Source organism: Raphanus sativus, chromosome 3 (assembly GCF_000801105.2).
Source record: "Raphanus sativus cultivar WK10039 chromosome 3, ASM80110v3, whole genome shotgun sequence".
Lineage (NCBI taxonomy): Eukaryota > Viridiplantae > Streptophyta > Magnoliopsida > Brassicales > Brassicaceae > Raphanus > Raphanus sativus.
Genome location: NC_079513.1, coordinates 6,223,312 through 6,236,630, shown reverse-complemented (window position 1 = coordinate 6,236,630; position 13,319 = coordinate 6,223,312). Strand labels below are relative to the sequence as shown.

Sequence of the window (13,319 nt, the reverse complement as noted above, 5' to 3'; positions counted from 1 at the left end):
TAAATAAATAAAAGATCATTTACCGTTTAAAGTGACTAAAAATATCATTAACTTTTAAATTGGTTAAAATTTGAAAATTATAGGTAATAATTTTTACAAAAGATAAAATTGTTGACATATTTCAATTTTTATATTTAGAAGTATTTATTTATTTTTAAAATGACAACAATATGTTATTTAAAAAATATTATATACAAAATAGTATAAAAACTTTATTTTTATAAATGAAAGGTTACCCGCTCGAATGTGCGGATCAAAATCTAGTTTGTTATTTATCAAAGTGGTTTTTTTCCATATATATTAATTAGGGATGTTATAAAAATGGTTTAGATTTACTAATAAAAAAATAAGCAGAGGTACTCGTGACAACAAAGACGACTTCACTCCTCCGTGTAAGGTTTCATCAAGACCCATGAGGAACTGATGCAGTTTTTCTTCCTCACACTCTTTTCTAAGCTCTTCCATGGTCTTGGCTTTCTGGTAGTCAGCCAAACTCCTCCACAGTTGAGAAAACTTTCCATAGTATGCTTCGATAGCAACTGTTTTTTGGCGACAATTTGCCAACTCTATTTTGAGACGTTGAACTCGTTGCCCAATTCTTGACTCCAAAGCTCTTCTGCATGTGTTTCCAAATTTCATGGGAGTTGTCGATATGAGCCATGGAAGCTGCAATGTTCTCATCTATCGTCAACTTCACCCAAGAGACTACAAGAGCATTGTGGGCAATCCAATCCTCATAGTCTTCTGATTCTTCAACCGGTTGCGGGATGGTTCCATCCGCAAAACCAAAATTCTTTCTCGCTTTCAAAGCCAGTCGCAGGTTGGTGGACCACTCGTTGTAGTTAGGTCCTCGCAACGACGGCTTGGAGATGACAGTTCCTGAATTATCACCCGCAGTTAGGTCATAGGGTCAAATCGTTCGTCTTGTTTCAGTACGAGTCGGCATCGCAGAAGTAGTAAGGGCCGATCTTGTATCAATTTTCTTAAACCAGAAACATCAAACAACACAACTCACAGCGGATTGAGTAGTTCCAGAATCGATGAGCCAAATCTTGTAGTTTAGATTTGAGATTCCGATACCATGTCAAAAAGGTTTCAGTAGTTTAAGATGTTCTTCTTGTTTATTATGTAAGAGAGGCAACTGCCTTATATACAAGTGTGTCCTAAGCCCATTTACATTAGCATATACAAAGTATAATAATTCAATATGGCCCAATACTGCTTCAGCCTTTTAGTTGTAGAGGTTGTGAGTCTATTGGTCTCGGATTGGTTAGTTCGCCGTTGTGGCATAGCTGCAACTGCCATAAGCTTTTGGAGATTATTATGGTTGATTTATGTATGTTGTTTGGTGTTTCACTTCGTCCATGCCTCGGTTCCAGCTGGCTTGGGTCTGTTTATATTTTGTTTGTTTTTACTTCAAGTGGTGAAGAAGCAATGTTGAAGAGAAATTATTTCTATTGGTTTTGGTGCACGGTTTAGAGCAACATTATTGCAGGGACAAAATTGTTGTCTCTTAAGCATTTTTTATTATTATTTTTTGATTAAGAGACAATATTAAGAAACACAAGCAAATATGTAGATTATTGGTAGAAACTTTTATGTTGTATCTTAGTAAAAATCATTTGAAGTACATAACAAGCAGTACAACTTGAAACATGAAACATAAAACAGAACAACAAAGCACACGCACATGAAGTATGAAACAGATAGAGAACAAGCATAAGAACTTGAAACAGAAACAACACTCACAGCTTTCCAGTACATGTCCCTTGCTTCTATCTGCTCTTTTGCATCGAGTACCTGGTTACATTACATGTGCAGCTATATCAATAAACTCTAAAGCTCAACTAAGTCTCGAATCTAACTTTCTGGTGATCAAGTTCTTATAGATTATCACTTTCATGAAAGCTGCTCAACTAAAGAACTATAAAATCCCTAGACATAGCAATAAGATGATCATGACATGAAGTAATGAAACATAATACCTTTGTACAGAAGCTGAAAACAGGAGGCACAACAAGCGCAATATCTTCATCTCTCTCCTTCCTCACCACAAACCCACAACCACCACACTCCCTCTTACATGCCTTTTGTGAAAAACAGGTAGAACCCGATTAACAAAGATATTAAACGGTCCTTCACATTCCTTAAAAGGAAGGAGTCAAAACAAGACTTCACGTGCATCAATCTACTGAAGCTCATCTCTCGTACACCAGTTTTCACTACATAACAGAGAACATGATTAAAGATGACGATCACACAGTTCTTCTAACAGAGCCTAATTACACTAGAATCTTTACCACTCTGTTATCTAAACAAGAAAAGGGATTAAAAACTATGCTTTTTGCATCATCATCAAGCTCCCAAGAGTACTATACCATTCAATCAAATTCCACAAATTAGCAATCTTCATCTCTCATACCTGGCAGGGAGAAATCAATCAAGCAGCTGCAGAAGGAATCATCCCAGCTTTCCTCGCATACGCAATGATACCACCAGCATCAATCACAGGCCCGGCATCACCAATCGCCTTAAGCCTATACTCCTTCCCCGTCATATGATTAATCAAAACACTTTCCGCTTCCCTTAACTCCGCCGTCGTCACATTACGTGGATAAATCTCCCTTGTTGCCACCAAGATCCTGAAAAAGATCCTCGCGTACGACTGTGCCACCACCGCCTTTCGTAACCCTAATCTAACCTCTCAGCACGAGAATTGCGCTTCTCCTCTTCGGTTAGCTTCACTGAAACTAAGGACGTCGACTACGAACATCCTTATTGCAGGGATAACATTAATGTATCTTTCACCTGCTCTGTCCAGAGAAGTAGAGAAAGAGAAGACAAAGAGAAGGAGAGGAGGGAGACGACGAGAAGGAGAGAGAGAAACAATGACACGTGCTCTGTCCAATCTCATCCTTCCACCTGTCCCAAGGACCAGCCCAAAACAGATCCAAACAAAGGACTTTTTTCGATGGTTCTTACTTAATTAAGCCTTTTTTCTTTTTTTTTTGGCCCAAAATTACTAAGGACCAAGGCTAAGAGCCCACGATAATGATGCTCTAGTCATAGTGTTGATGGGCGCTTTTCTCCTTTGGCAGAGTTTAATCCGGTTCCAGTATAATGGGTTGGGCCTCCGGCTCATATTTGTGTGGGATGTCACAAGATTAAATCATATTTTTCCTTATCTTCTTTGCTTTTTTCCCAAACTTCGATTTTGGTGTCTCCTCAGTCTTTTGGAGCAATATAAAAATCAAGTTTGTGTTTCAAATCCTAACAAATCTTGGCTTTGAATGGAAAAAGCTACAAGTCTTACATATTGGTGTTCTCAAGTCAGCTATATTTGACCTCTATAAAGTTCTCCTGAATCAGGAAGGACAGAGTTATATAATGCTCTCCTCGACAAATGGTACCTACTGGTATTGTTCTGGTTTTGGTAGTTGATTTTTTCCCCATTTTTTTTCTTTTACTACAGTGTCAGTATGTGTTTTCCTGCATTGTAAAGACCAGTTTAGTCATGAACTTTTTTTAGGGCCCTTTTAATTTTAAGAATGAATCAAGCGTTGATAAAAAAGGATCAACAATATGTCCAAAATTATGATTATCTTTTAATAGTATAGGACATATTATAATTAAATATACAGTGTGTTTGAAAAAAATATCATATTTATATTTTATTTTCATACATCAACATTATTTTTTATTTGAACACTTATAAATATAGTTTCAAATTTAGTTATTCTTTAATAATGAATTCCCTACTATGTCCTTTTATACAATTTTGTATTCATTTTTTCTTAAAATAATTTTATTTTATTGTAAACTTATAACTAAAACTATATAACTTTGAAATTTTTGGGCTTATAATTAAATGTATTTTTGTGCTGCTTTTCATTTTGTGTACCATTAAATGGTAGTTAATTTACTGATTTCAAACAAAATAATAATATAAACTAAACTAAATTATTAATTATTATTAATTCAATATTTACTATAATAATCTATAAGTGGAGAGTCAATAACTAATAATGACTCCATGAATATTTACTTTTCACACCTGTTAAAAAATATATTAAATTTTCATATAAATATATTATTTAATGTGATTAGTTATTTCCCATGTTCGAAAACGCGGCCGGATTGGCCGATTCCGCGCCGGAAAAACGCTCGGCGGAGCTCCGCCACCGCGATTTTGCCATAGTCGGACTAAAACTCGGTTCAGAAAAAAAAAGTCTATAATCTGTCGATTTCGAGTCAAAATCAGTAGTAACTTCTTAGATCTTTCATAGTTTAGTGGTAATAACAGATAAACTAAGTTGAAATGAAGTAAATCGCAAAAAATGGTGTTTATGTTGAAAACACAGAAAAACGGCCGCAGAGAATTAGATTAGAGCTCGAGGAAGAAGAAGAAAATCGAAATTATATTTGTACACTTCTTTAAAAAAATGATAAAAGCATACAAAAATGTATGTTTGGGCCGTCGAACCTGGGTTTCAAACCCAGATTAAGCTACTCTAACTGCTGGGCTAAAATACTTCATCTGTCATTTGCGATATGAATATAATTTAAGGGAATGTTGTATAATTTTTATTTTAAATCTATTTTTTATTAAAAAATTATTCCCCGCGTACTCCCGATTTATTCCCGCTTTTCTGATTACTCGCTAGGCCCGGATGAGCCGAACGCGTTCCGCCTAGCAAGTTTTTGAACACGGGTTATTTCATATAATTACCAATAATATCCTAATATATACAATATTTTAACACTTGTATTTTATTACTATTAGTAAATAAAAGAGAAGGAATATAATTGTGTGGTCTTTTAATTATTTTGTAACTGTTGACCAATATTTGATCTCATAACTTGACTAGAATTTAGCGAACATTTGAAGAATTCCAAACACACACATATATAGATACTAGAAATTTACATTTGACTATAGTAAAAACAAAACCGAATATCATTCACAAAAGGAATAGTTTCAAGTGATATACAAGAACCAGGACTATTTGGCGTTGGTGTTGGGTTTCGGCCGGCTGGACATCCTCAGATTATAAAAAAAAAGTTATATACAAGGATAATATGTAAATAGTAAATACCCTCTAACATCAGACTAACCGCGAGGATCTGCCTCACTAATCAGAACCCTGACCAAGCACATAGCCACGTCCGTCGTTATCGTCTTCCCCCGCTTCGCCAGAACACGACGGCGTGTACCCGAGAAGGCCAGCAAGACGATCACCGTTATCCAAGCTACCATAGTGGCCCGTGCAGCAGTGACAAGTATCAGAAGCGACAAAGCTGCGACTAGAACGAATCCCAAAAATAGAAAGAGTTGGTAAGAGGGTGGATTTTTGGCTGATTTTGCGGTGGAGATAGTATAGAATGAAGAAACGAGGAGAAGACATGAGAGAGTAACGGTGGTTGTCGTTGCTCTGCTTTTGCGGAGATCCATAGTGAATGTGATATCAAAAGTTGGCGTTTTAATTTTGTAGTAAACATTGCTCAATGGAACTTGAATGAAAATATAATAATTGACTGGTAATTCATTGGAAAGCATGTTAGGGCACATGGGAGAGGTTGAGTTTTATGGGTTGTTTAGAAAATAATTCCTGAAGTAGGAGACACATAAAGGCATTGGGTGTCTATTTTGTTTTCTGTTTTTATTTTTTAATATAAAATATGATTTTCAAGCACTATGGCCAAGAACATTGAACAGACAGACGCATGGGAAAGGTTGAACAAAGGAATCCTCACTTATTTGAAAAACTCAGGAGCAGTGTTGTTCGGCTTCTGATCGATGAGGATTATCTAACATGGGCAATATATAGTTTCACTGTTTGTCAGAAGGGCACTAAAGTTTCCATATTTTCTTTTAGTAACAGTGTGTGTTTTCATACTAGCTCTTGAAACCTAAAAACGATTACCTAATTTAGAGAATAATCAAATAATAATTAAAGAGTTTTGTTGCCAGAAATTCTGTTTATTAAAATGTTTAAGCCGAACTGAGAAAGAGATACTAAGTAGAACTTTAAGAGAATATGAACTAGTAGTCGATAGTTTGAGAGTTCGTAGTCATTTTCTCTAACCACCCTCTTTCCTTCTCCATTCAATACGGTATTTATTGAGTTTTTCTCCTCAATTTCTTTGTTTTCGTAGTGATCATGTCAGAGATTCGTTCGGCAACAATCATTGTACTTGTTGTTTGTAAAGGTCTGTCAGCTACGTTTGGCAGTATGCCCATACTATAGGTAGCTCACGGTTCAAGTTGTTTCTTCTTGTGTGATGGATGTCTTTCTTAAACTTCCGGATGCGCTGTCTCATGTTTGTGGGCTTTATTCGTCTTCATCCAACTCGCGTGGGGCTGGAGGCCCATCCTCCAACAATAGCTCCTAGTTATGCACGTTGATGCGCGTTAGATGAGATATATCTACTAGGAGTGAGTTGGAGTGTTGAATACGCTTTGACATATGACATGTAAATGATTTATTTTTTGAGAAAATTAGAAAATAAGGACACCTAGAACTTGAGTTTGTCACAATAAGATTTTGTTTAAATTTTTTGTCTCATTAAAATTTTAATTAATGTTAATACGATTATACCCTTAGATTAAGTAAAATATAACTTAATTAAAATATATAATATTTGTTAATTATTTTATTAATATAATTTTATAAATAAAAGAGAAATATTAAATACAAAAACTCCAAAACAGTTTGCAATTCCGTTTTTTCTTTGATGATGCTGCTGCTTTTGTCACAGTTATGCTGTCTCTCACACCTTTAGCTTTTAATTCTATTCATGGATTCCCAGATTTCGTCTAATGCAAAAGATAAGGTCCATGATTCGGAATCATTGATTCCAGTGATGACTCCTCCGCCTTATTCTAAAAAGCGGTGGCAAAATCGTGAATCGTGTAGTCACCGTGGCGATTTTGGCGAGTTTTGACCCCGATGTATAAGATTACGCAGCCGTATAATGCTGTTTACGGAAACCTAAAAGACCTCTGAAAGTTGTTTATATTTGTAAATCTGATGTCATTATTGTATACAAACCAATAAAATAAGTGAAAGAAAAAAGAAAAGTAAGAAACCATGGATGCAAACTTTCGTTGCAGAACTAAATGAATAAAGAAGGAAGAAGATGACGACATTTTGTCGTTTTGTAGTTTACAAAACAAAATAAATGAAAAACTATAAAACATGACAGTTATTGGGTCGGACAGGCCCAAATGGACTAAGGCAACCATTAATCTAAACTATAATGATGTTTGGAATCTACAAAATAAATAATAACCTGTGCGACTAATATTATTATGCCGAGTGGTTCATACCAATTGTCTTTCTGTCCTAGTGGTTAAATGTTCTACGGAATTGTCATAGGTTGTGGGTTCAATCTCCAGTTTTGTCATTGTTTTATTTTTCTAGGAAAACGTAAGAGAAATTATTCTTCGAGAGATTTAATTTAGATTTGGAAAACATCTTTAACCGATTATGGAAGTTTTCATATTTTTTTGGATTTGCCTACAATACATATCCTATCTCATCCAGGACACAATATATTAAGTGTAGAACGTATTCTTCCTAGATCGTCACATAAGATAAAAGGTAGAATAGGTTATGACACAAAAAGTACATGAGGTACATCATAGAGTTGTAGCTATATATTGTTATCTATCTCTAGGTATATTGAAGATATCTTGCTAGATTGTAACATACCAAATTCTAACTTAGATATATAATACAAGAAAGTCTAGTTTATATTACATACCCTGGATATATCTATGTATAAAACTTAGTATCTGATTTCTAATCTACTTAGATCACCAGAATGTTTATTCTAACCGTGGGTAGATAATAAAATAAACTATGATTCCACATTTTAAAAAAAAAAAATTAAACATATAAATTGTCATACATATGTTTACAATAGTTTTTACATTTTTTTATATTTTTAAAGTTAAGTTTACTATTTTTTCCATAAACGAAGGGTAAAAAAAGTCCAAAATTACCAAAAGTATGAAAAGTCCTAAATGGACAAACAAAAATTCAAAGTGTCTCTTTTTCTAGTATTCTTTAAATATCATGTCGTGTTTTCACTAGTCATCAATTGCACAGCCAGGATGACCATGTCTGCTCATCTCTCTTTTTGTGGCCGCCCTCTTGCTCTTAATTTTTTTCCTTAAGTCCCTCTCTTATCTTCTTCTCTGCAGACAAAGGTATTTTTCTCCTTACTATATTTGTTTTTGATTTATGTTTGTTTGTTATGTTCCTTGGATAATTGCTTTGATTCTTCTCGCTCAACGTCTCCCGTGTCTCTCTGATTTTCACTTCTTTTTTCTGAACCTTTTATACTTTCGTGTTCTTTTCAGATGGACGGATTTCTTGCGTCATAATTTTGTTATCATGGGATGGTGGATGCTTGTTATGACGATGGTTCTCTTTAAACCGTCGTCGGAGATCCCATCGGTGGACCCGATGACGGGTCTGGCTGCCCAGAATCTGATCCTTCATTTCATCCTCCATTGGGGGAAAATATATAAATTTTGATGCAGCGTCTGATCCTAGTTAAAATTCTGAAGAGAAGGAGCAGGAAGACGGGGAGGGCTTTATCGACCCATTGTTTCTCAACAATGATTTCTTGACAAAACTGGGCAAAAGCACAATTGTTCCCTCCGATCTCTTAATGATAGTCACTTCTACAGAGGAGAAGCCTTGGACGCCTCCTTTTGGATGGGTCTAGATGCATGATTCCTACTTCTCTCTATCAAGATTGTGGTTTCCTCTTCCTCGAATTCTCACTTCATATACTCAAGCTCGAGATATCACTAAGTTGCCTCCGGCGGCGTTTCAGAACATGGTTCTGGGCTAGTCCTTGGTGCCGAGGCTGGCATTGACGTTGATATTAGTTTTTCAAGTTAATATCTCAGCTGAACACAATTTTTGATGTGATTCTTTCTCCATGAGCATCAAGGAGCTTTGCCATTTTAGAATGGCAAGATGTCGAAGGCTTATAACTAGAAACCAAGGTACTTCTTTGTGTGAATTACACCGTCTTCAGTCAATTGTTGGGGTCAAAATTGGTTACGACGAATCAATGCTTGAAAGCTCTCGGGAAAGATTGTTCGAACTCTTACCAAACGATTCATGAGCAATGAAACGACCACATCACAGTTGGATGAACCTCACCTAACTCGTCATCAGGCGAGTTGGATCGACCATTTCCAACTCGCCTGATGTCGAGTTGGATCAGTTCCGACCAACTCGCCCATAGGCGACCAGCTTCTACCATAGGCATTAATATACAGATTGTCCAATTATTTTGACAAATGCCTGATGATACTGATGAAGATCATTTTTAATTTATAATGACTACATAAAAATAAATATTGTTAAGTAACCATTGTGTGAATATCCTAACCATGGTCATCAATTTGTTGAGGAGATAATATACTGTCATCCAGATTAATGCCACTTTCTTCTAAAATACGTCCTAAAATATTTCTTTGACAGTGAAAAAGAATGTGACAATGTTTATGCCACATTTGTATCTGAGTCTTGTCCAGCGAAATGTCAAGAGAGTGATTGGACATTTGCAAAAGATATATCTAGAAAGTTTCATGACGTTCTTCAAGTCACAGAGAGCAGATGGCAAAAGATACGTGTATACAGATCATATGAGTCTCATTACAGCTAAAATCTTACAACTACAATTTTTGTAGCAATAAAATTTCTACCTAAAGCAAAAAAATTTGCAACTTCAATTTACAGCAAAAAACTTAAAGATACAACATTTACAAGTCAGACCTTTTTTTTTTACAAGTCAGACAGACCTTAGGTTACTTTACATTGCAAAGTTTACTTGTTGTCCCAATTATATGCATTTCAAATTCTGAAGAGTTCAAGATGCAATCGTCACTTGTTATGAGAATAACTATTAACAATTTTTTTTGTAGTATTGCTTTAGCTTAATCATTAATATTTATAGTATAATTTCGTATAAACTTTGAAATCTAATATACATTTTACATTAAGATTCCAAAAATCCATTAAATAACATCGATATTAGTAATCATAATTTCAAATCTATACATAATATTTTCTGAAATAAATTCATCTAAATTTTTTATGTAGATCAATTGAAATATATGTTTTGAAGAAAATGAACTAAATCTCCATGAATAAATTATTAATATTATTTATTAATTATTTTATACTTTATAATTAATAGTTCTTTTCATCTTTACATTATTGATTTATGGAGTTTTTACTATCTGCTTATGTTAACACGTCTATGGTAAAATCATATACATATTGAAGTCTAAGAAAATATCACGTGTCACACAAGTCACAACGGTTGGAACACATCCCAACTCTAGCTAGTGATATAATACTACAAGGTCATACTTTTAACTTTTTCTCCACTTTTGTGACAAAGAGGTCTACCAAACAAGATTGTGCAAATATATAGAACATTTAAAATATATATATTGCATCCTACTCATCCTCCGGTCACATTATTCTTTTCGTTTTCGGTCAGATTTGCTCAAAATTGTAAAGCGTCCAAATTGATAATGATAAGTATTAAGAATAGTCCAAGTCTTGGAGCCAATTGTTGTTTCCACGACTACTTTCCCCCAACTGCATCCTTTCTATGCACCAATCCTTTTTTCCTCTCTATAAAAGCTCTACAAACTTTGGTAAGTTGTTTAATAAATCAATTAAAAAATTCAATTCATAAGAAACAATGATACGATGCCACGAAACACAAGAAGAAGGAGATTGGTCTCATGAAGATCATCAAATATCTATTTCGCAAGCACTTCATCAATGTATCGCTACTCTTGTTGGTCACACATCCTCTTACATTTCATCTCTAACCCTTGCAGGAAAGAGACTTTACACAGGCTCCAACGACGGAGTTGTAAGATTATGGAATGCAAGCACGTTGGAAACATTAGCCGAAGCGACAAGCAACGGCGATGTAATAACAGGAGAAAGAGGAGACGGAGGAGCAGTGAAGTCTTTGGTAATCTTGGCTGACAAACTCTTCACAGCACATCAAGATCAGAAGATACGTGTCTGGAAGATAAACGACGTCGTTGTAGGAGCAGAAGCTAGTAATAAAAAATACATGCATATAGCAACGATGCCAACGATGAGTGACCGTTTGGCAAAGTGTTTGATGCCTAACAACCAAGTCCAAATAAGGAGGCACAAGAAAGCTTCTTGGGTTCACCATGTAGACGCGGTTTCAGGTTTAGCCTTGTCAAGAGATGGAACACTACTTTATTCTGTCTCATGGGACCGGACGCTCAAGATCTGGCGAACCACAGATTTTAAATGCCTAGAGTCCATTACAAACGCCCACGACGATGCAATCAATGCTGTTGAACTGTCCGAGAATGGAGATATATACACGGGATCTTCTGACCGGAAAATTAAAGTGTGGAGGAAGAACCTCGATGAGGAGAAAAAGAAAAGGAAGAATCATTATTTGGTTGCAACATTGTCAGACCATGATTCGGGTATTAACGCGTTGGCATTAAGCAGTTACAATCTTTTGTATTCGGGTGGATCTGACGGATCAATATTGGTGTGGGAAAGAAACGACGAAGGTGGAGACATTGCTGTTATTGGAGTGCTGAGAGGTCACATGGAGTCTGTTCTTTGCCTTGCTGTTGTTTCAGATATAGTCTGTAGTGGCTCTGCAGATAAGACAGTGAGGCTGTGGAAATGTTCTTCTACGGATTATTCGTGCTTAGCTGTGCTGGAGGGGCATGGAGGACCGGTTAAATGCTTAACTGGAGCCATTCGTGATTCCGGTACACAATCTGAGGCTTCTTATCACATTTACAGTGGAGGACTTGACTCTCAAGTTAAGGTTTGGCAGATTTTGGTACCAACCTTGTAAAAAAGTTTTTAAATAAATTAAGTTGGATGGGATACAAAATATGTGTCTTTTTTTAGTAATTTGTTTCCTCTGTTGATATATGTTGATCCGATTTCTTGATGAGCTTATGTTTTGGGATACTAGATGGATGAGTGTGGAATTGTGAGATGAGCATGTTAAATTGAATAAAAGAAGAGAGCTTCTATTACATAAACTCGGGTTGACTGCGAGTCTCCTGTTTCTATTACATAACAATTCAATTCCTAACAATTTGGTCTCGACAGAATCTAATCGAACCAAGTAGGTATAAAATCTTTGCTAAAGTAATTTATTATATTGGTGCAATAGCATATAAAATATGCAAAAGTGGACAACTAGCTTGTCTTTTCGGTATTGTTTATATCGACACTAATTAAGGGAAAATGCATAACTTCATGGCATTTGCTTTCCACAAAAGTAGGGTTTACATGTTAATTATCTCTTAGAGCATCAACACTGGTTACAATTCTATAATAGTCTCCCACAAATATTAACAATGATATATAAATATATTGTAATTAAAATTAATCTGTAAAAACATAGATTAAATAATACAATGACACTTGTAATCAAAAACTCTCAATTTTATTGCAGAGTACTTTTGCAAAGGGACGTTTCTAGCTAATTCTCCAACAATTCTTCTCTCTTGTGCTATTTGTATTTGCTTAATTATTTAGTTCTGCAGAAACTCTTGGAGATACCATCCGTTGCAGATGGCTTTATTTGCTCCAGTTGTATCATGTACACAATACTGAAACAGTAGATTTAAAAAGAATATAGGTTTTGCTCTAGCCTCTATAGATCTTTATTAAAATAACAAACTTAGATAGAAAGGTAATACTCTCTGTTTCTTTCCGAATAAATGTCACTTTGATATTTTTACACAAAATTAAGAAAATGACGAAAATATATGTATGTTGTTATTAATTACATATTTCTGACCAACAGTATTTGAAATAAATAAAATTATTTATTGGAACCAATGCAGTTTACAATTAATTTTCAGCTTAAAATAAATATAATTTACATTGAAATTATAAAGTAATACTTTTTATGTAACAATAAAAAGATGTTATAATAACATTTATTGTGAAATAGAGAGAGTATTTCATGAATAGTATTGATTTTGTGCTGGGAAATAAAAGGAAAGTAAAAGCATTTACAATATCAAAATCAAAATATTTATAGATTAATATCATAGGGATGCAAGAGGAGACTTGCACGATCGCATTCGCAACTCCCCAAATTGTTTACATCAATGCTCATATAAAACAGCACACATATAGAAGCTCTTTAGATGGTTTTTCCTTGTCAAAGACTCAACAGTACAAAACAAAACAAAACATCATAGAAACCATTCGGACAACCAAAATTGTTTACATCTCTATTAA

General features: G+C 34.9%; 2 protein-coding genes and 1 long non-coding RNA gene across 3 annotated transcripts; 1 reads left to right on the top strand and 2 right to left on the bottom strand.

The window, feature by feature from the left end:
• Positions 1-1,586: 1,586 nt before the first annotated feature.
• LOC130509448 (uncharacterized) lies at positions 1,587-2,891 on the bottom strand. The gene is made up of 3 exons (XR_008943464.1): positions 2,423-2,891; positions 1,986-2,222; positions 1,587-1,800 (listed from the first exon to the last, which is right to left on the bottom strand). It is a non-coding gene; the product is annotated as an uncharacterized LOC130509448 (long non-coding RNA).
• A 2,050-nt stretch (positions 2,892-4,941) lies between these two features.
• LOC108846711 (uncharacterized) lies at positions 4,942-5,556 on the bottom strand. Its single transcript, XM_018619915.2, has one exon. It carries the CDS (start codon positions 5,450-5,452, stop codon positions 5,111-5,113), a length of 342 nt encoding a protein of 113 aa, XP_018475417.1. The 5' UTR covers positions 5,453-5,556; the 3' UTR covers positions 4,942-5,110.
• Positions 5,557-10,656: 5,100 nt separating this feature from the next.
• LOC108846347 (protein JINGUBANG) lies at positions 10,657-12,009 on the top strand. Its single transcript, XM_018619581.2, has one exon. It carries the CDS (start codon positions 10,744-10,746, stop codon positions 11,908-11,910), a length of 1,167 nt encoding a protein of 388 aa, XP_018475083.2. The 5' UTR covers positions 10,657-10,743; the 3' UTR covers positions 11,911-12,009.
• Positions 12,010-13,319: the final 1,310 nt, after the last annotated feature.

Coding starts and splice junctions, on each gene's coding strand:
- LOC108846711 (XM_018619915.2), bottom strand. CDS start 5,452: ATGGATCTCCGCAAAAGCAGAGCAACGACAACCACCGTTACTCTCTCA.
- LOC108846347 (XM_018619581.2), top strand. CDS start 10,744: ATGATACGATGCCACGAAACACAAGAAGAAGGAGATTGGTCTCATGAA.